The following is a 22,712-nucleotide window of genomic DNA, read 5'->3' as shown; positions in this document are numbered from 1 at the left end:
AGTAAAGCCTCGCTGGTAAAGCCCTGTACCTTTTTCTACCTGAACTCCCTTTTAGCTACTTTCTGCCATGATTAAAAAAGATGTTTCTTTGCTTAAAATGCATCTTCCACAGCATCTGTCAAGGGAGAAATATATTTTGCTATTTAACTCACAGTACAGAAGGGCATGACAGATAAAAGCCTGAATTTAAAAGAAACAGACAAAAATAAGCCTATATAAAATATTTTCTGTGGTCCTATTCTGATCCTTTCAAGATCCCTAGAAGGATTCCTGTGCTGCGAAGATGTTTTATCTGACTGGGCACTTCCCCAAAACTCTCTCTTTGATACCTGAACTAAAACATTCAAAGTCGGGGACTGTCACAGCAGATGACAAGAAGAAGGAGGTGAACATGTACAGTTCATAAACCTGACCTCTTCTTTTCTGCCAGGCAATTTCCCAGGTATATATGACAGGGAAAAAGAGTGAGGGCATGTATGTGGAAAATATTTCCACGGCTGAGCTGTTCTTAGAGGAAAACAGATATGTTCATTGATGGCCATTATTCACCCTAAGATTTCTAAAGGGCAGTGTAAGAGGTTCCTTGAGCTTCCTTTTGTTTCAGGTTCTTCTCATTCCCAAAAAGAGGACAGTGTCTTTTTAGGATTATTCTGCCTTCCTTTCTTTAAAATTCTCTCTTTGTCTTGGTCATCTGGAGATACGTTGTTTTTGTTAGTATCTGTCAGAGCTGGTAAAGAAGAGCATCATAAAGTCTGTAAACATTACCTTGGGGAGGTCTATTTTGTTCACGTTAGGCAATACTTATGTTTGTGTTTATGGCGTTTTGGTAGTCTAAGAAAGACATTAAGGCTTTTCAGATCATTCTGGATAGGCAGAGGCTATTTACTGAGCCTCATATCACTTGCTCTGGTTAAACCTGGTGCATATTTCTTTACTGTGTTGAAAACATGGTGGTTAGGAAAAAGTAAGGCTGTTGCCTTGGTCTCTGCATAGTTCCTTATAGAGCTCCACCTTCCTGTCGGTGAGCTTCAATTATCCCACCGTGGTGACTCTTCTCAAGCCGGGCTTCACCTGAAGTGAAAGTGAGCACTTTGCAGAACCACCATCTAGTTAGTCATACCCCTGCCGGGCTAGATGGCGGCTGGAGAAATCCCCTCTTAATTCACACCAAAGCACTTCACGTATGGACTGGGACTAAACTGGCGACAGCACTTGGCTGGTATTTTGAATAATACAAACTAGACATTCGTTGCTTGGTGTTTTTTATAAAGCTGCTTTTCCTGTCAAGTGGCTACATGGGAATCTGAGCTTTCCTTTAAAAATAGTTTTCTAGCTCTCTTGACTGGGAAGAAAACTGTGAAACTGTGAACAGATGTAACTCTTCCTTGCTCAGCTACAGCTGTGATCTCAGAGGACTGCCTTAATGGGCATGGGCTGGCAGGAGTGGCCTGTGCTGTGACCATATATCAGAAACATCTTCAGTGCAGACCAAGGCACAAGAGACGCCAAGGTGTTCTTTACATCACCATATGGATTCATTGACCTTGCAGAGTCACCAGCTGCTGATAAGGACAACCTGACAACCTTTTTTACACCAGAGACTGTTCTGTTTTTTTAATTTCTGCATCTACTTAAAGAGCTGTAAAGAAGGTTCTTCCTACGGAGGGTCATTCTCTAATTCGAGCACAATGTGCATTTAAAAAAATGAAGATGTTCATATCACCTACCATACAGTGAGCGTATGAGCACAGTTTCAGCCCTGGTCTGTCTATATGGTGAGCTCTGAAACCTACTGGATCCCAGCGTGCTCCTGTGTTTGCATTCCTGATTGCCACGACATTAAGGCTCCCTGCCTGCAGGCAATGAAATGTGTCCTCCTGATTTTMTTTTTATTTTTAAGCACCTCCTTACTCTCTGCAAGCCTCATACTCACTAAAGAGACAGTGCAGAGGCATAAAATACAAGCCCTACAAGCCGCTGCCAAATGGTTTTGGAAAACCCAAAGCACCTTTAATATGACGTGCTGCTGTTGTATGCCTTTTCCCTCTTTCTTCTCATTGCTGTGGCCTCTCCCTCAGTGTTTTCCCCCAAATTGTATGATATTTTTCCATTGTGGAAATGTTCCATTTAATGCTAATGAAGAGTAGTGTGGTGTTGTAGCAGCTCCATTTTTGGCCCCACCTAGCACCTGCAAGTGAATTTGCAGTCCTGTCACTGTGAGGTAGCTGCCATGATTGCATGAGGATATAGGAGGACAGCCACAGAAAGGAAAGTTCCTTCTCCATATTGGACATTAGCACTCAGAATCAGTCCAAACCAGTCTCATCCTTGAATATTTAAGTAAAGGCAATGTAGCTATTATATAATACAAGTTGTCTGTACTGAGTTGTTGGTCCTAGAAGTGCGGCTGTTCCTGCTTTTGGAAGGATTTGTTGTTATGGGTGAAGCGATGTTTAAAGTCTCTCCAGTTTTCTTCTACTTTTTCTATTTCAAGTGAACTGTTTGGATGATGATAAAGAAAATTTAAGAATACAGAGATACGGAAACTGAACATCGCAATAGTTTCACTCCATGAATACGAAGGCACTTGTAGGTCACTGAAAACTGCAAGTACCTTCTTGGAACAGCACACTGCAAAACTGCTGTCTGGCCTAATGACAAGGTCTTTGCATGAAATTAGGTAACTAGCTGCTCCCTTTGCATGTGGAAACCCCTCATTTATGTGCAGAAATGTTGGTTGTTTGTGAAACTGTTTGTTCATACAAAATTTACCTCTTGAAGTTTGCCCTGAAGAGACCTGTTCAATAGTTATAAACCTCACATCATGATTACAGTTGCCTGTTCCAGAGAAGCCTGGCATAAGGTCCAGACCAAAACAAAAAGGGAATCAGAGAAACTGTAGCTCTACTCCAAAGAACATTGGTATTTCATATTCTAGTACTCATTTAGCAAACAAACTATCCAAGAGAAAGGAGCACTCTGCTGCTGGCAGTGAGACATTTTATGCTAAGGGTGTAAAATAAGGTTCAGAGAGGAAGACAGAAGGAAAAAGGAAACTGAAAGTCTAGTTTAACTAATTGTGTTCAATGTTCCACTCAAGAAAATAGGCATGCTCCTTTAAAACTTCCCTGTCTCTCCCCCACAACATCAAACTGATGGAGTTTGAGCCCCTGGCTGATGTAATAGCTTTCTGCACTCCCCAGCTATGCCCTCATCCACTTTAAAATAACTTGGTGGGTGACAAGATATTTTCTTAACCTCCCCTCCCCTGCTACTGAATCATTTTTCTCATTTTTTACACATGGGTTGCTTCTCCCTTGTGCTGAATGCAAATAAGTCCATAACTTAAGACTTGTTGAACAAGTATATTTAAGTTATTACAACTCATGGAGAAGAAACATACTATACAGTGAAAATAACAGTTTTATGTGGTGCCCTGTTTATCTCCCACATCAGCAAAATTTAGGAAGGAAATTATTTGGAGAGAAAATGTTAGTGTGTATTAAGTAGCATAATGTGTGACTGAAGAAGAGTCAAATAGCCATTTTGGAAACTTGAAAATACTGCACATTTCCAAGAGAAATAGAGTAAATAACAAACCGCCGTGTTTATCAGTCCCACTGCAGCAGAGAGCTCAGGCATCGCAGTGCGACCACTCTTGTGCTGAAGTTAAGGATGTGATTAGTAAGCTGTGGAAGACAGAGAGCTTCCTGGTAAAGAGGAGAGATTTTGTGGTCCTCCTTGTAAAATTCAAACTCTGAGCAAAGCTGACATGCAGCTGTTAACCTCTGGGCAGTCGGAGGTTCAGCTTGGACAGCACCCCATCTTCCCAAGATGAGCCACCCTTCCAATGGCTCTCCATGTGGACCTGGATTGAAAATGTTGGTCTGGTGGAGTCAGAAGCAAAAGCGGAGAAACCCAGACCTAGTGTCGCCCTCCCTCCAGCCGCGGGGAACCCTCCTTCCAGCCGTTTAGGACCTTGGCCACAACCGCTGGCTTGGGACCTGCCTTGCTGCTGTTCTCCCCTCCTCCAGCAAACACAGCTGCTGGATTTAAATTGGAGAATACTTTAGTCATCTGTGCACAGTTTATGTGGCAGATACAATGTCTGTTAAGGAGAGGAAAGAGCAATATTGATGAATAATGAGAAATATTGATGAATAGTTTGTAAAGTGGAGTATGTGTAAAAAGAATGTCTCATATGCACAGAGCTCATATTTTTAAATGTCATATTTTGATGGTACTTATGGATGTGGTGCTGCTCGCCCCTTATCATGAATTTTTCTTTGTTTCAGGTAGGAATGAATTGATAGCGAGATACATCAAACTTAGAACAGGGAAGACACGGACCAGGAAGCAGGTAAAATAACCCAATGGGGAAGTATGCATGTCAGTGAATGACAAAACATGGCATTTTTGGCTGCAGTGGCTGTCTGTGCTTCAGCTCTGATGAGATGATGTATTGACTTCACTGTTATGATTAAATATGTGCTTTTTAGAAAATATTTAAAACTGATTTTTGTGTTGTGCATCATTTCAGTGACAGTTTGAGATGCATTTTTTATTAACCTACGTGTACATGAAGCTATCATCCCCCTTATTTGGAAAAAAAAAAAAAAAGATGTTTCAGAAGTCAAAGCAGAAAATAAAGCATTGTGCCTTATCTTTCTAGAAGGACAACTCTATAATGTAATGATAATTTTGAGGTGGTGAATAATGAAACTTCTACATGTCCAGCCAATTTACCTATATAATAAAGGTTATGATCCTTGAATATGAGAGGTAAATAAGTAACAAGTATCTAGCAGGACTGATTGTAATCATGCTGTCAGCTCATGGGTAGTACTTGCTACAGGATGAAATAACAATAATAAAAAATCCCCATAAGAGCCTTCAGGCTCCTAGTCTGTGACCATGGTAAGATTTCATTCATCAAAGAGGCAGAATAAACCTCTAACTAGTCTTAAGTCTTTCTCAGATGATTATCGCATAACCATTAACTTCTCTCGTATGACTAAATCCCTTAATTTATAATATCCACAGTGATCAGCAGTCCCACAGAAGACACACTCTGTCTTGGTGTAGTTTATGTTGTGGTTACTAAACTGTTGCGCTGTTCCGAGTTGCTTTGTGAAGCACAGAGCCCCCTTGCTTTCTCTAACGTTACATGCTCAATCCCAGTTCTCCCCATCTCCACGTGGGATGAAGGGAAGGCAAAGGCTTGCATGTGACACATGTTTGGTAACATGGAGGAAGGTGGTGCTGAGTCAGCACAAACAGGTGGCCTGCTGCCAGTGCTCATGTTTAAAGCACTTCGAATTGGGTGATATTTTGCCCTGGGTGATGTCCTTTGTCTATTAGGAAGAAAACCTATGTACAAGGGATGAAAAAAAAGCCATGAGAAGGGAGAGAAACTGCAGCACATAGAGAAGGAACAAACAATTGACAAARAAATCTAAAACTAGAGAAGATCCAAGTTCTGCCCTTTTATGCTTATATGAGCTCCGTTGGTTTGGGGTTACACTGGTGATCTTAAAACTGCATCAGGAGTCAAAATGCCGACTGTACGGGCTAGATCCTTGGCCAGCGTATACTGGCAGAGATGCAGTGAAACCAAGAGGGCTGTGATGACTTACATGTGGTGATGTTCTGGCTCTGTACTTGTGCATCCATCTATAACGTTTCGTAAATCACTTTTGACTGAGTGTTTAGAAAAGTTTGATTCTTATTACTTTAGAAATTCTGCTGAGCAATTAAACATTACAATTGTGCTCCTTGTGTAACCTTTAACACCACTAATATCCCACTGAAAGCGTGTCAAAACTTGGTCTACATGTTTGACTATAAAACTGCTTAGTAAGCAATAGTATAACTCTGAATTACTGCAAGCTAGTTCCTGAGCTGCTTCACGAAGAATTCTCTGAAGATGGCCTTCAGAGACTGTGTTCATTTATGTATCACTATATGCTTCCCACTAAAAATACAGGGTGTTTTGATACTACTGTCATGGAATAGGCTTTAAAAAGGGAGGAAATAAAGCTTTGGTTCCTCTTTTCTTTTGCTTGTCTTATTTCCCAGACAGGAATTGTAACTAACTTGAATATGTGCAGCACCTGGTACAGTATGCCCTAGGTCAAGTAAGAATAAGAGAGATCTCTCCTTAGCAGTTTTTATCGCTGTGGTTTTTAAACATTCACGTCAAGGTCTGCAGGATGCTGCGCAGTACTGTGCTATGCTGAACTGCACAATTTAAAGCCTCATCATCCATATTGTGAATTTCGGTACATGCTGGAGTAAACAAGAAGTGACTCGGGCCCAGATCCTTCACTGCACAGGCAACAATTTTGATTAATAATATTGGTCCAGTGCAGGGCTGGGTTTACACAGATTTTGTACTGAAATGTAATATGTAATGATAACGGGCCAAACCTGGACATTGCCCATGTTGACATCAAGGTACTGGTCCCCACCTACATGAGTGTTTTATGGGCAAATTTGATACTCAGATTACAGAGAAAGCCAGCATAGGTTCCTCTTCTGAGACCTATATTGTGCCAGTATTTTATCGTTCATTCCAGGGTTTAGAGCATTTTGGTGAGGTCAAAACACAGCCTGAGGCTCCTTGTTGGAGCTGTAGAACACAACAAATAAAGGATAAAATTTCGTGATGCTGAGTTGAGCGAAGTGTCAAGTAGCAGAAATGATCAGGGTCTGGCCCGGCATGCCCTGCAGCCCTGGGCAGCTCTGTGTTGCCCTCGCTCAGGCAAGTAATCCCATCGGAGCCCCATGTGCGGGAGCGGCGCTTGGCTGTGGATGGGGCTGTGACAGGAAGCGCGCGGTCTGCGCCCACTTGTCAACAGGGTCTTCTCTCTTGTAGCCGAATGCGTAATTTAGTGGGTGAAACTTTTTTTCCCCTTAGTAAGTCACTGCAGTGATGACCTGTATTGTTAAGCCTTGGGGCTAAGAGCTTGGTATCTGGCTGGGAATGTGGTATCTTTAACAGCAGAGCTTACTGAAGATGCAAATAACTTACCCCCTTCAGAAAAAAAGTTATTTTTTAAAAAATAGATATTTTAAATTTGATTTGCTTTTTGTTTTTCTTTTGTTTGTTTTTTTTATAAATCTGAACAATGTAGGTGTCTAGTCACATACAGGTCTTAGCAAGAAAGAAAGTTCGGGAAATTCAAGCCGCCATTAAGGTACGTTTGGCTTGCCCAGTTGTAGGGGGCTTTTCATCTCCATGGTTACAGGCTTTTCCTTTGTTTCCTCCCTTCCCCTACCCTGCAGGTGTCTAGTCACATTCAGGTTCTTGCCAGAAGGAAATCTCGTGATTTTCATTCCAAGCTGAAGGTATGCGCTTTTCTGCTTTTGGGCTTGTGGTTGCTATGCATTTCACTTCCTGTTTTCCATGGTGATCGGTGAATGCCTGGTGCTGTGATTCTTGTAACCTAGTTTTCTTGCATGTGGTAGCTGTTTACATTTCTTTGTGTTTAATCTCTGATTTCTGCACTAGCATCCACCTTAAAAAGATTATTTTAACACTGTCCAAATGCAACGTGAACTACTCTTTGTAACAACTCAGCACCTAAACCTGATTTTTTTAACCCAGTAGGGTTTTTTAACAGTTGAGTGCTAGACTGTTAGTGCATTTAAATACACAGGGGCTTTGTGCAGTTGTATAGGCACTTTTTCTTTTTCCAGAGGGGTAATTGAGGTAGTTCTTTTCTGTTCCAAAATGTTTTTTTGTCTGTGCTTTTGAAATGCTATCAAAAATACTTAAAATAGATTGTTTATTCTAAGTGCCAGACAGCACAGTTTATCAAGATTGCTCTAACTATAAGGTGTTTCTAGAGTACAATCTAATATCACCTTAAGTGAAATACTATTTTCAAGATTCCCTGAAAATTTATTTTTTAAAGTAAAATATTGACATTTAATCTTTGGAGAGCCTCAGTCAGAATCCTGTCCAGGGAATATTAAGTATGTTTGCTTAATCTGACTTGATGAATTGTATAGGTCCCCATTTTCCCTGGTTTCCATAAAATATATTCTAAGGCTAAAAAGAAACTCTTGGAAACATTTATAGGGGTTTCTTGGTTTGCTTGCTTTTTCACATTTTCCAGTGGAGATCTTGGGACTCTTTTTGTTTTGCTTTTACATTACTCAAAAAGTGGAAGAGGGAGCTTTACCGTTTTGTTGCTGATTTTCTTTTAAAGAAAAAGCAAAGGAACTTGTAAATCTTTTACTTCCCTCCTTTTTTTCTTTTTGTTGATTTTTTTTTTCTCAGATGAGAATAAATCACGTTTTTGTTCTAGCTGAAAAGCAAAATGTTTCAGAAAGTAATTTCACAATACTAAGTGGTGAGCTCTGTGGATGCTTACCACAATCCTGGAACTGCAACATATAAATAACAGACTGGCTTTATAACAGGCTTTCTTGACAGAAGCATTTGGTTTTTAGTCCGCAGTGGGCAGCATGCTGGCAAGCTTGTATGGCTGTTGGTGGCTGGCTTTTTAGCTGCAGTGGCTGAGCAGTTGGGGTTCATAAAGAACAACTAAGACAACTTAAACATACTGCTTTTTAACCGAGGGTGCAATAATACAGAGATATGTAGCATTTTAAGCTTAAATTGTCAATCCTTGATGCCTAAAATTAAATATGTAAATAGATGGCCTTACTTTCAGAAGTGCTCAACACCAGCAGATCTCAGGGATTTTATAGGAATGGTGAGTGCTCAGGGCCACAAAAATCAGGAAACATATTTAGATGCCAAAATACAGACTGAGGAGCCTAACAAAAGTATTGGCTTTAATATTCTAAAACATTTCCCTTTCTGAATACCCTAAATAACTTAAAACTAAGAAGACACTTTTTAAAACAAAAAATATTCTTTATTACTGCACCTGTTGTCTGATTTTTATTGAAGCTTTCCAAAGAAGAAGAAGCTAGCTCAACCCTAGTAATATTTAAGTCCTCTAGCCTAGGTAATATTTGCAGTAAATAGAGATCCAGAGGGTTTTCTGATTTTAAGGAGTTACCTGAAGAAGGAGAAATCTATTAGGGCAGCAAAATATTTTGTAAGGGTTTCTGAACTTGTTGCCCCTTCACATCCATCAGCACGTTGCAGCTCCACCAGAGCTACATAAAAAGCAGAGGAGGCCTGAAAATTCAGCCACAGTTGTGGTGCTGAGAATTTACTGATTTGCGAAGAATCTCATGCCTGCGTGTCCCTGCTGTTCTGCAGAAGACATTTGCTTCAGCGCAAGGATGGAGAACCCTTCTGTAAAAAGGGAAGTTTACCAGCCTCTGAATTTGCCACGAGCCCTGGGATCGAGGTGGCACAATCCCTCTTGCTCTCCCACTTCTCTGCAGGGATTGCAAGCGGCAAAAGTTGCCCAGCCGTTCCCCAGCCAGCCCCACCTTGAGTGATGCTGATGGGCAAGCCCTGCATCTGCCCAGCCCCTGGGGTGTCATTAAGTGTGCCCTCAATTTTGTTCGGGACCCAGTGACACAATCCCACCCCTTCTGCAGGGCCCTGGGCCTCAGGAGGGCCTGAAAATTTGCAGGGGAGCCAAGAAGGCTCTCCCCATCACTCGTTGGCTTCTTGTCATACTTGGTCTTAATGAATGAGATCCTACAGCTTGACTTGTGTGCTGTTTGCACAGATCCCTTCCAGAGCAGGTGCTGCTCTCCCAGACTTTTTTCTCCCCAAATGGAAGAGATGAAATTTTGATGAAAGAAGTTGCCATAAGGATGCTAACTCTATAAGGAAGGGAGCTTTTACTTTATCTGACTGACCATGGTGCTGTAATTACTCACTTGCAAGTGGGAGGAACTGCTTGTTTTGAACCTGAGAAGGAATCTCACTCCCCCAGACAATTTGTTAGCGGCATTGCCAGTACTTTTCTTCTTATTCCTGTATTGAAACATCTGTATTTCCCAGTATACTTTGAAAACTGCTTGAGAAAAACATCACTGATTTGAAATGAAGACAAGCTGAATATATTTTGTCATCCAGGAACGCCCATTGTTTCAGCGAGGACCGCTTTAGCAGCAATCTGGAAAGTCCCATTGATCTCTTCAGGAAGATTATGCACTCTATTTCTTCTTCTTGAGCAGGTGGTGCCTGCATTTTGCTGTGAAGGGATAATCACTTCAAGCTTCGTTTCTTCAGATTAGCATTAGGGAACAGGTGGAAACTGACTGTGAGTATTTGAAGTAACAAAGGATTGCTAGCTCGCTGCATTAGTACTTGCATTACGCAGCACTACTTCTTACTCTTGGCCAATCCTGCAGCTTTAACAATGAGCTAGTACTTGCAATTACTTTGTAAAACATGTGATTGGTGGCATTCAGGAGACCAATTACTACTTAAAATAATACATGCCTCCAATGTCAAGTTTCCTAACTACAGTGTGAGGCGAAAGCACACTATGGAAGAAATCCAAAGATCCTTCTTGCCAGTCCATAATTATGAGTTCAGTCAGATCTGGCCTGAGGCAGTCTTCATCTCCTGTGTTTCTTCCTCTTGCCACAAAAGTATTCCCTCAGCACACCTCCTGCATGTATGTGTGGTAGGTTATTACAGAGAAGCTGGTCGTTCGCTGTGTTGCAGTGCTGCTGTAGCTGAACTGGTGGCTGGCAGGGACCTGAGGCTTGCGGGGTTTGGCGTGGAGGCACTCCTCCCCCCGCTGACATCCAGTCCACTGCTAGTAGTGGTCTCTGTATTATCATTTTTTATTGATCTTTCAGGATGTGGCTGATCTGTCCCATTGACCTCCGTTCCTGGTCTCTTTACCTTGACGCAGGGTATAACAAATAACTTTTGTTCCTGAGACACCTTGTGGGTTTATTTCAAACCCAGAGATCTTCCTGCCTAGCCTCTGTCTGAACCGTGCTCATGACAAGGAGAGTACTTGGCATACCTGCTGAGGAATCTGAGGCATTCATTCTCTTGCTTATCTTCTGCAGAAATCCAAATGGATGGACAGGTTTCAGAGCTATCCTTACCCAAGGCACTGGATACAGTATTACTGAAGCTTACCTAATAGACTGAATTCTTACCTGCTTTCTGTAAAGTCTTTTTGGTACAGCAGAGTTCCTTTTCTTCAATAACAGATACCAACAGTCACTTGGATTGATGAATCCTTAGCCTGCAAGAAGGAGAATTTTTACCTGTGCTATTGCTACATTTCAGGACCACCAATACAGAATGTCCCATCAGCCCTTCCAGGGATGTTAAACATTTTAATTTCTTTTACTACGGGAAAACAGTTTTTAGAGATTTTGTCTTACTTGTCTGAGATTATTAAAATCTTTCTGAGGTTGGAGAAATTTCATCTCATGAAAGAGCTAAGAGAGGTTGGAATAAAGGAGTCCTTAGAGATGGATCTGAGAGGCAGTTCCTCTTTGTGACATTTCCTCTCACTCAGAGACTGGAGGAGGAAAAGCAGAATTTTTACTTTCTGATGTTGTTTTTCCACCTCAAATGTACCAGTCCATAGCGTCAGGTTGCAGCATTTCCCACCTTTGCACTGACAGGGAGCCAAAATTACCTCTGTTTATTCAGGAAAAAAGGTGCATTGGAAGTTGTGCCTAAATAGAGAGTAAAGGTCTTCACAGCAGCATATACGTCTATCTTAGACTTTCATTTTAGATATTTTTTCATAGTGCAAGATTAATTAGACAGACACAAAAAGAAACATTAAAATGCCTACGGTTCATGTATTACATGTTTTAAAATCCATTATTCTACATTCTGCATTGAGGGATAAAAAGAAAATATTGTTGTCAATTATAGAATGCTAAAGATAGCTCTATACTTTTTAAATGAACAATGATAAAAGCCTTGAAAAATTCCCTTTGATGTGAATGGAGTCTTCAGCATTTTGAAATACAATAAGATGGATTAATTGCTACTCATTAGGCAGCAAGTTGGGACAGCTTTGAATGCGCATTCTCTTCTTGGCATTAGCTATTGCCTGGCTGAAATAGCCAGCTTTTGTATTTACTCCTGTCTTCTCTAATAATAAGCAAATTGGAGATCAGGGCTAGAAACACTGAAGTGCTCTCTATCTTTTGTCCAGAACAATTGTATATTTTCATGATTTGTTTATCTTTTTTGAGCTACAGCTAATTATTGCAAAGGTTATTTGAATCAATACAAGATCTGAGCAGAAATAACATCTGCAAAATTGCTTATTGGGAAACTATTTTATGTTAGCGTTACTGTAATTTTGTGAGCAAATTGTTGTTTCCTCTCTTATGTCATATTTTATTCCTTACCAGAAAGTTTCATATTTGAAATATTGGTACAGGTTTTGGGGTTTCTTGAATTAATATTGTATTCTGTTGTACTTAATCTTTCATACTGTCTTAGATTTTTTTTTCCAAAGTCATAGATAACATGGTATTCAAAGCCTCATTTACCATTTTAGGATAACAGTTTTTATTTTTTTGCTGTAGAACTAGTTTGAACTGATTCATTGAATTATTCTACTGTTTATGTTGAATTAAAAGAAAGTCAAGCACAAATCCTCTTGTGCTTGTGATGTAGAAGTCTTGTTTCACATGGGGCTTTTATGGATACTGCGATTTATAATTGGATGATACTGGGGAATTTTTCTTATCTAATTTAACTGTGTATTTTGTATCCCAAAACTAACGGGTGAAAAGTAGAACTCAAGGGCCTGATTCATTAAAAGTTACATCCTTGCATTAGAGTCTTAGAGCTTACCCCTTATGAAAACCAAATGTTTGCAACTGCAGTCAGAGATAGTCAGCTAAAACATGGAACAGATCCCGATCTCCATTACAATGATGACATTTTAGAGAGTCAGTAGAACTAGTCCACATTTCCACTGATAGCACTCTTAATCCGGCTCAGCAATACTACTAATTATGTAGCAAAGCATAGAAGACTTTTATAAGGAGAGAGGAAGACAGCAGTTTAAAAGTGAAGTCTGTTACTTACTACAGTGTCATTCCTGGGCGGCAGCAATCCTGTCAGAGCTCATAAATTAAGTAGGGTCAAGCCAGGTCAGTGCCAGATGGGACATATCCAAGAAATACCTAAAGCTCCGTCAGGAGTTAATGATTCGGTAGGAGATACTGTTCCCCCAGGCCTCTGCCGGACCTCAGCGTGGTGCGCTGCAGCACTGCATATTCTGGGCCAAATTTTTATTTTACTTACATCAGTATAAACCTCATTGAGCTGAAAGGATTTATTCCAGATTTACACAGCAGCATGAGTGAGTGCAAAATCAAACCCTTTACGTCTTGGACAAGATAGGAAATCAAAGTCTTAACTATTTGCAGTTGTTAAAAATCCCACAACATTCCCATTCAGAGTAGGGGTGTTAACCCATTTGTCCTGGCCAAATTCCAACCTGGGTAATTACTATAATCTGCCTGTTTAAATTACCCCTGCCGTTTTAATTGGATATATTACTTCTCTTGCTGCCTAAACTGTGATGTAATACCATTGTGTGTTATTAATCAGTTACTAAGTTTCATCCCAGAAGTGGCTGCATTGCAGTGATAGGTGGAAAGCCTCATTCCCTCCTGGTTACATGCACTCTCCATTCGAGCTTTAAAAAGTACATATATTTGTTTTTTTAAGTGACAGACAAGGTCATATTTCAATTTAAATAAACAACTTTTAAGTGTGGTTTTCCCATTTCTTTTTGAAGACTGGCATGTCTGCCTGATTATAGAAGTACAGGCCACCACCTTGCAGCTCTCCAAAACTTTCWTGGAGCTAAAACACTTTGTACCAATGGACGTCAGGACCTCTTATATGTTTGTATTTGATTTTGAATTTGATTTCTTTTGTGTTTGAATGTGAAATTACAGTAACTTTGGGGGGGGGGGGACTATTCTTCTGACTATGCAGAGGTTCCTAAGCCTACAAAAGGTGGAACTTCCCCTTGATGTGTGTTAGCCAGAGCCTGCTAACATGCAATGGAGCTGGCAGATTTGCGACTTACTGGGAAACTTTATAGGAGTCCTTGAAATTCCTCAAGACTGTAGCCGTATCACAAGGGCTGCATTTCTGAGCTGTCATCCTATGCATTTTTGCTGTCTCTCCATCCTCCTGAAAATGTCCAAGAGGATGAAATGAATGGCCACCACAAAACGCAGGACGTTCTGGGGCGAAAGGCACCAAATGGCAAGAGGCAAGGGGCATCCCTTCTTGTCTCATGAAACGGCAGGTGTTACCTCCTGCCAACAATCCCTGTTGCTGCTCCTGAAATTAAGCAGTGTCAGGCTTATTGCTAATGGAGGGCAGCAGACCCTYCAAGACAGTTTCAAAGTTCCTGCTCCTGTGAACAAACAGGAAGCGTAAGTCTTGAAGGAAGTGTAAGTCTTTACAAATTTCTATTCAGTTCATCTGTCAGGGTGGGATTTACGTGGCATAACTGTTGCCAGGTAGAAGYTGGGTGTCTAGGCTCCTATTCTAATCTTTGGGCAGAGATAGCAACCTCCAGAAAGTAATGCCTTCCAGTTGCTTTAGATGTCTATTTAGGAAGAGGTAAATTGTCTCCTGGAGGTGCTTCTTCACTGACAATAGTGTGAGGTTAGACATCTTCCTTAGACTGGAGCCACTTACATGGCTGAAGCGAGGCGAGATGAACCACATCGTAGGTATATAATTTGCCCTGGGCTCAAGCAGCTCCCAGAAACGGACTTTTATGTCACTAGCAAAGCCTTTACTTTTAAATTCTTCTGTAGTTTAGATCCACCAAATAATAAGCCCATTATAGCAGCAGAACAGTATGGGTTTGGGAACTTGAGGAGAGCACAAGAATTAGCTGCGTTTTTGTGTGCTGCCACTGACACAGCTGGCTGGCTGTAGTGACGAGGCGGTGCTGGAGATGAGGCTGTGATGCGGCAAAATGTTCTGCAGAATAACAAGGTAATCCCAAAAGCAGAGTTCACATAGTTGGGGAGGTTACTAGGACCCAGAGGCACATGTACAGGGCATCTCTCAAATCACACATTTCACACACAGGATACTGATCCCCTGTATGTTTGTTTTTGTTATGATTTAGCTGACTGGGTGCAAGACTTGTATGGTTTGGCATTTCCAAGCCAGCTAGCCTAACAAAAAATAAGGAAAAGGGGACAGAAAGGCCTGGTGGAGCCACTATCTTCATAGTGCGTGCCAAAGCCAAAGAGACCACAGGTACTGCTTGAGGAATCTCCTTATTTTCATGCGTTTTCACGATACCTTCATCATGAAAACGCATGAAAATAAGGAGATTCCTCAAGCAAGTCCTTTTTACTGTGCAGGAGGATGGAGAAGTTGGCTTTCTGGAGAGCTGCATGGATCTCAGGAGACAGCAACTTGTTTTCACCCACTGTAGCACATTTTAGCCCTGCCAGCTGCAGGCATCAGAAAGCAGCCAGTAAAACATCCCATCCTTGACCCCTCCTAGCACCCCTTCCTGCCTTGTCAGCCTGTAGGTGTCAGTGCCAGCAGCAGGAAGAGTCATGAGCTGACTTCCAGCTCTTATCAATTAAAATGTTCATAGTTATAAGGGAAAGCTACAACTTGATAAAACAACCAAGTTTTGTTCACCCAAATGCTAGTGGACAGCATGTTCCCCCCCTTCTGTCCATGGCGCAGTGGTAGGGTAGAAGCTGCCGTGCAGATGTATTGTCAGGTGAACTTAGGTAGTCCCTTGCTTTGGAAAGGGCAGAAAGCACGGTCCTGCACTGCTCCCCACCTCCCTTTTCTCCCTGGCAGCGTGACTTTTGTAGGAGCCGTGTTGCGCGCGGCCCCTTCCCTGGGGGCTGTACAGGAGGAAGCGCAGATGAGTCCGCAGATGTTACTGCTGCTACTAGAAGCGCTGCACCTGACTGAATTTCTGCCTTGAATCCTGCAAGGTGCGGAGGGGGGACACTGCTGGGAACAGCTGCTCCCCTGCTCCACCCGCTGCTCTCCTGAGTGAGCGGATGCCCGGCTGCAGCTCCCAGCAAAGCCTGCAGAGGCTCCTTTTAAAGCTTGGGGAAACAAGTTCAGCAACAATCCTCTTCATTTGATATCTGCAGCTTTCACACATGGAGATGGGGGTTGTTTTCCCCAGTGTTTTGGTTTTCTTTTTCTTTTTTTTTCTTTCTTTTAATGAATCAGTCCCTAGGTGAAAATGAGGCATTTGTTTAAACCTGATATTTAATGTTGAGCAAACTGCTCTTCCTTTGTTTCTTATTATTCTGTTCATATTTTGCTAAAAATCTGCTATTCTACACAAGCATTTTAATAAACTGTTTGTTGTTGTATCCAGGTAACAAGCATGGTAAGTATTTTAACTAAACCAAGTATTATGTACCTTAGCTGTGCTTGGCAGAATTTTTGGCTAGCTTTTTCTGTACTTTCAGCCTGTGCTGTTTCTAAAGGAGCTATTCAAAGGAAGAAACTGCTCACCTATAGTACTACTACATACAAGCTTTAGGGGGAGCATATGTGCAGAGTCATATACCATATATAAGAGCATGCATCTCTTGCCAGCATGCTTGCTACTTTGCTTGTAAAGTAAAACCAGAAAAACAAAAAAAATCCTTGCCTAATATTGCTTGTGTTCCTTCCTTCTAAGTCATGTACCTAAATATTAGCACTTACTCATACAGTACTGGAGATGAGGAACCCTTCTTGACCAAATAGTAACAGTCTACTATTTACTTATTTTATCTGACCTAAAATATCCACGTAGTTAATTCKGTTGCATTAGAGACTTTCTTTTTCTATTCTGTGATCATACACAATTGGCAGTGACTAGGACTTCAAGTGCTGCGTTAATACAAGTAATCAGTCATAAACCGTCTTTTCTTAAACTTGTTTCTATATACTTGAAAACAGCAGAGATTTTATGGCTAATTGTGTTCTTTGGGAACACTAAAAATTAGTAAAATACCACAACTGGAAGTTTAAAATGTCATTTATGTTTTTGTGATCCAACTTATAAAGTACTTGTTGTGAAACAGAATTTGAAATGTTTCTAAACTTGTAAGCATGAAGAAAAATCTGTCATTGTTCACAAGTCAGTTGCAGTTCTGTGTTCTCATTTTAAAGTGTAATATTAAAGGCAAACTTCTCTTAGATCAAAATGATAGAGCTCAAATCTCAGTGATCCCTGTCCTGCAGGCAGAGCCTTAGCAGCAGACCATTTTCAGTTGAGCCTGATATAAAATCAGCAGAATTTGCCCATGTAAATAAGTGGGCAGCAGTTTGCCCTCCCAGAGCCTCCTGCGAGCTGGGAGAGCAGACTGAGAGTTCAGGTCTGCCACGCATGTCTGAGAGGAGGTTTTGCCTTGAGGTAGTTTGAGTGTTAGCCTCTGTGCTGTATTTTTTTCCTGCATGGTTTGCTATTTTTGCATTTTCTGTGTGGCTTTTTAAGTTTTTAGTTATGTGCTTGTAGCTGCAATTATTTAACATCATTTGTTGTGCCAAATGTTTTAAGACTCCATGTAATTGTCATGTTAAAGGATCAGACAGCAAAGGACAAAGCACTCCAGCACATGGCAGCAATGTCATCAGCTCAGATAGTCTCAGCTACTGCTATTCACAACAAGTTGGGCCTGCCAGGAATTCCCCGTCCTACGTTTCCTGGGGCACCTGGGGTAAGTTGTTAGCTGAGTCCCCCCCCAAAATCCCTGTGTTTTCTAAAAATGGTCAGTAGAAAACTAAGGCTGAGTGAATGGATTAATGCTTTCATTTGTGTTTGCAAGAGGAATCCTACGTGTTCAGAAATATCCCAAACCTTTCAACAAAGAAAACAATTGTGGGTCTGTTTGTTTGTTTTTCCTCTTTCAGTTTTGGCCGGGCATGATCCAAACGGGGCAGCCTGGATCCTCGCAAGAGTAAGTCTGAAAAATAGAATGTCCTTCTATATGCACTGTGGGGCTGGCTTGTGGAGTTTGCTGCCTGAGGATAAATTTTGSCTGAGGCAAAAATTTACAAATCTTTCTAAAAAGAAGGAAAAGATAACTGTATGGAAAGAAAGAGTCTTTACAGCGAAGTGAACTCGTGTTCAAAAAGTTAGAAGGGATCCCAGACCTCAAATCTGATGCTGAACACCTAATGGTAACACGCTTTTTTCTCCCATGGTAAGRTGGAGCGATAATGCAAGGGAAGCGTCTGATTAGGTTTTGCCTGTGAATAAGTTTCCAGGACAAGCCCTGTTTAAATATATGAGTGATACTAGAGGAAAAGGGAACTTTTTTCCTGCAGGGCAGAGGAAGACCACTTGAGGCCTCTTTGTGTTCACCGAGGGTCACCAGTCCTTGGCACCTCGATACCCACAGCACCATGTGGGGAAGGAAGTCTTTGCCCTTCCTTCAGGCATTTTTAGCCCTGCAGTGGTCTCYGGTCCAGCAACATCTCCCTGCCTTATTTTTCAAATTCTCCCCACCTTATTCCCTTTAGGTCAGTGGGAGTCTTTGTGGCCCTGCAGTTCACTGTTGTTTGGATTAATAGGGAGTCAGAGCAATCTTGTGTAAAGCGGGTCAAGGCATGTCCCGCAATGGTTTCCTCGTACGTAGCTGACCGCTGGCAAGCTCCGGGCTTAAAGATGTTTAGTGCAATTCTCATGCCCCCTTCTCTCTGTTATCTCTTTATTGCCTGTCTTTTAAATACGGGGTGTAAGGAGGCAATATATTTGTGGGTAATGGTCATTAACTATGTATTTTCTTATACTATGTGACTCTAATGGAATAAGCTATGAGTGGCGTGGTATATGATTTTTGTATAACTATTTATTCCAGTGTAAAGCCATTCGTTCAGCAGGCCTATCCTATACAGCCATCGGTCACAGCTCCCATTTCAGGTAATTCTTCAGTTTATGGTCTCCTTTAAAAAGACTTGAATTGTGTACTGAATGTGATGTTTTAATTCCTGAGGTGGACAGAGCCACTACTCTGTATCTAATGTCTCCTGTATCCAACCCAAAACTTGTCCCTACCAAAAAGCAGTGTAAAAGTATCTGATTATATATGAGGGAAAATCACTGGGGTTCCTTTTTAGTTTTAGGTAGGAAACACTAATATATGTGTGAAGAATTGTGATATGTGATCTCCAGTCACCGTTTCATATCATAGGAAAACAGCTTGTAAAAAATAAAATGAATAATAGGATGCATGTTTGTATTTTAATAGCTAAATCTTGCTTCCATCTCTAATGAGAATAAGCCTCAGTTTATTTTAAATGGTGGCTGAAACTGTTCCAAAAGCATTTATGTTTAGTCTTAAGTATAAAACATCTCTGTGAATCTGGTTGTTGATAACTCTCCCCTCTTGAAGGTCCCTGCTGTGCCTAGTACCACTTTGATAGATACCTAATGTTTATTCTGACTTCTCTTGCTTGAATTGATCAAGCCTTTTCCTTGGCTACTTCCCTACTCCTTTTCCCAACTTTGTTTCATTGCTAATTTCAGGGAAGATCATTATTTCTTTGTAGATGGCAACTAACTTAACATCTCCATCACCAAACTACACCATGCTTCTGATTGTTTAACCTGCTGTTTTCTGGCTCTTAACCATTTTTGTTGGTTTTTTTTATAACTTCCTGCTATGTTATGCTAAAGCAAAGGCTATGTCTCTGTGTCCCTGATTTTTTCTTTTTTCTTGATCTTCCTAATGTTGTTCTTTGAAGTCAAGACATCTTGATCATCTTCACCTTTTTCTTCCATAATTTCTTTCAAAATATGATTATTAGGATTTCTAAAACAGTCAAAAACCATTTGTGTGTTTTTACTTCATTAGAATTCCTGTTCATGTTTAGGCAGGCAAGTTTTGACTGTTGTAATTCCCTGTTCCATACAAGCCTCAAACCTTCATTGCCTAAATTTGAGGTTTGGAGTCATGTACTGAACTCCCATTATGAGATAAAAATACACAATTCCTTTGACCTCTCACTTGGGCTCAACCCAACTCAGGATTATCTTGCTTTTCTAACCCCTGATGCCTCACCCCTACCTTACTTGTGCCTGCTTCTCTCCTGAGATCTGTCACTGCCTTCCAGTTGCTGTCTTTCTCCTCTTCCTTTACTATTTTGTTTCCTTCTCATCTAATTTTCCACAATGGGGAGCAAGAGATAGTGTTTATTCTTTCTCTTGAGGTGAATTAGAGTTGGTGGTTAACATCCCTTCTCTCTCTAGATCATGTCATTCCCTCTTTATTATCAATTTAAAAGCTTTTTTTTTTCTCTTTAGGGTATGATTCAGCTCTCTACAGTAATTATTTATTATTATCTGTAATACAATGATGCCTAAAAGCTCCAAAAGAAGTCAAAGCCCCAATGTGCAAATACATAGTAAGAGACAGTCCCTGCCTTGAAAAGCTTATACTCTAAATATGAAAGAAGAATTGAGAGTGGCAGAAGAAATAGGCAAAAAGAGAGGTGATTTACTTGTAACATGTGGCACATTAGTAGCCAGAAATGGAAGCCCGTTCTCTTGACTCCCAAGGCAGTAATATCTTCTCTGTATCTTGCTGCCTGTTTCCAAGAAAGGGTCAGCTGTAAGTCTGTGTGAAGTCTCTATAAAATTCTATAATCTAATATATAATTTAAACAAAAATTCTGCAGTGACTTATGACCACAAGGAAGCAAAGAAGTAGATCTTTTATTTGCACTGTTCTTAGCTCATCCAAATTCCTTCTTACTGGGTTGGGACCTTTTTTCTACATGTTATTTTGTGTTTTTCCCATTTTAACTCATTCTGAATTTATAATTTGCTAAAACTAATATCAATGATCAAAGGCAACATGAGTGATTCCCAGTTATATTTAATCTAGAAAATGTAAATGTAGAAACTATCAACAACTTCATGAAAATAATTCCTTCTGTTTTAGGATTTGAGCCTACATCAGCTCCAGCTCCCTCAGTCCCTGCTTGGCAGGGTCGATCGATTGGCACAACCAAGCTCAGACTGGTGGAATTTTCAGCTTTCCTTGAACAGCAGCGGGATCCCGAATCAGTAAGTGTTACCCTTCATGTCCGCTAATTTTCTGCTTTTTCCATTGCTCCCCACTCTCTTGCGTATACTTTCCAGGGTTAAATTTGGATGGAATACATGTGGTATTTCTATGTTCACTACTGCTCAGTGTAATTTTCTTCCTTTTGTGCTCTGTTTTTTCCCTTTTGCTGAAGTGAGAGGCAGTAATGCTGGCCTCTCTGAAAGCAAGCATGGTTCACGATGCCACATCCCCTCACTGTTGACCTAGTTTAGCAGTAGTACCAAATTGCATCATATTTTTCACAATGATTCAATGAAGTTCTTTAAGTTAAAACTTAATTTGTTTCATAACAGAAACAGCAGTAAGGGCTTGCATAAAAATTATTCGTGTTCTTGGGCACCGTTTTAAACTCTGACCTTTGGGATTTGCTGTAGGTATCAGGGATAGTCCATTTTGGTTCATGCCTTCCAAACATGCAAGCACGTACCATTTCTCTGTATCTTTTCTTTTTTTGGTGGTGGTAGGGAAGGATACAAACAATTAAACAAATGTGTCTTTTTATTGCACACAACTTGAGGATAACCCACCCCTTTCCCAATGTGATTATAAATTTGAACAAGTTGAGGTTAGTTACCTAAATGTCCAATCATTGCGTCTTCCAATCCAAGGTTTGGATTTTTTTTTTTTTTTTTTTTTGCGGGGGGGGGAGAGTTTTGGTTCTGTTCAGACTGAAAAAAACTTCAGTCTGGATATTGTACCTTCAGGGAAACTTATGAAGTTGGCTGTAATATTTTATTTACTCCATTTAGCCTTGAACTTTGATATTAATCATCGTGTATTTACCCTGGACATTTGTTAGCAGCGTAGTACTGTTTCTACTGCGTCACAAAAAGTCAAAAAAAGCTTCTTTCAGCTTGAACCTGAGAATTTTTATTGAGATAATTTCTGGAAAGCAAATACTGTTACGAATGGGTGATACAGACAGGCCTTTCTTGTTCAGATTTCTGGTAAAATGCAGTAGCTTGGAGCAGAGAAAAGCTATCACATGCTATTTATAATTCAGTATTGGAAACCATAGTATTTATGGGCTCTGGCCAGGGGTGTTATCCAGGGAGTGTTTACCCTGCATAATGGAGATCAGAGACATAGCCCAGAAACCTTACAACAGAGGAATCCTTCTGGCAGAGAAACATCACAATGAAAATATAGTATATCTCAGCTATTCGTATACTAAATATGTGGCCATGTGTTGGGTTGCTAAATGTTGCATATTGCCAGGTTGAATTAACTTTGAGGGAAGAGGTGTTTGGCAACGCTTATCTCACTAATTACATGGCTGTTGATATTGTACGGGCTTCATGCAGCCACCTGCCATGCTGGTCACATCCCCAGGACCCTGATTTCCAGAGTCTCCCTTTGCAGTCCTGGCTCTGGCTCTGGCTGGACGTTTTTGAGGCAGACTGCCACCCCAGTCACACATAAGTTGAGTGACTTGCTTGAGGTTCAGTGGTCCTACTCCCACTCTGTGTTTATTCTAACAGTTTTCTAGCTTCACCTATTGTGTAAGAATTACCGTATCGAGGGAGTACCCCCGTAAGGATTACAGAACCCATAGCGCAAGGGCTTCCCCATAGTCTCTGGTCCTTAGCGCAGTGGGCATGTGCACAATAGTTTCTCAGGTCGCTTATACATCRTGCATGACTCATACATGTGTTTTCTTCCCCTGAGCGGGCAGCACCGTCCCTGACTCACTCCCA

At 40.9% G+C, this 22,712-nt stretch overlaps 1 protein-coding gene across 2 annotated transcripts in view; it reads left to right on the top strand.

Annotated features, from left to right (window-relative positions):
- TEAD1 (TEA domain transcription factor 1) overlaps positions 1 to 22,712 on the top strand; it is a 100,159-nt gene that overhangs the window by 52,279 nt on the left and 25,168 nt on the right. Inside the window, exons 2-8 of one of the 2 annotated variants that reach the window (XM_026087741.1) lie at positions 4,296 to 4,360; positions 7,288 to 7,350; positions 16,290 to 16,301; positions 17,488 to 17,622; positions 17,816 to 17,862; positions 18,766 to 18,827; positions 20,851 to 20,975. In XM_026087741.1, the coding sequence (XP_025943526.1) occupies positions 4,296 to 4,360; positions 7,288 to 7,350; positions 16,290 to 16,301; positions 17,488 to 17,622; positions 17,816 to 17,862; positions 18,766 to 18,827; positions 20,851 to 20,975 (509 nt within the window). The remainder of the gene's footprint in view (positions 1 to 4,295; positions 4,361 to 7,287; positions 7,351 to 16,289; positions 16,302 to 17,487; positions 17,623 to 17,815; positions 17,863 to 18,765; positions 18,828 to 20,850; positions 20,976 to 22,712) is intronic. The other variant, XM_026087742.1, reaches the window with a different exon arrangement.

This window comes from Apteryx rowi, unplaced genomic scaffold (assembly GCF_003343035.1).
Source record: "Apteryx rowi isolate R43461 unplaced genomic scaffold, aptRow1 scaffold_73, whole genome shotgun sequence".
NCBI lineage: Eukaryota > Metazoa > Chordata > Aves > Apterygiformes > Apterygidae > Apteryx > Apteryx rowi.
This window is presented reverse-complemented; position numbering and strand designations above follow the sequence as displayed.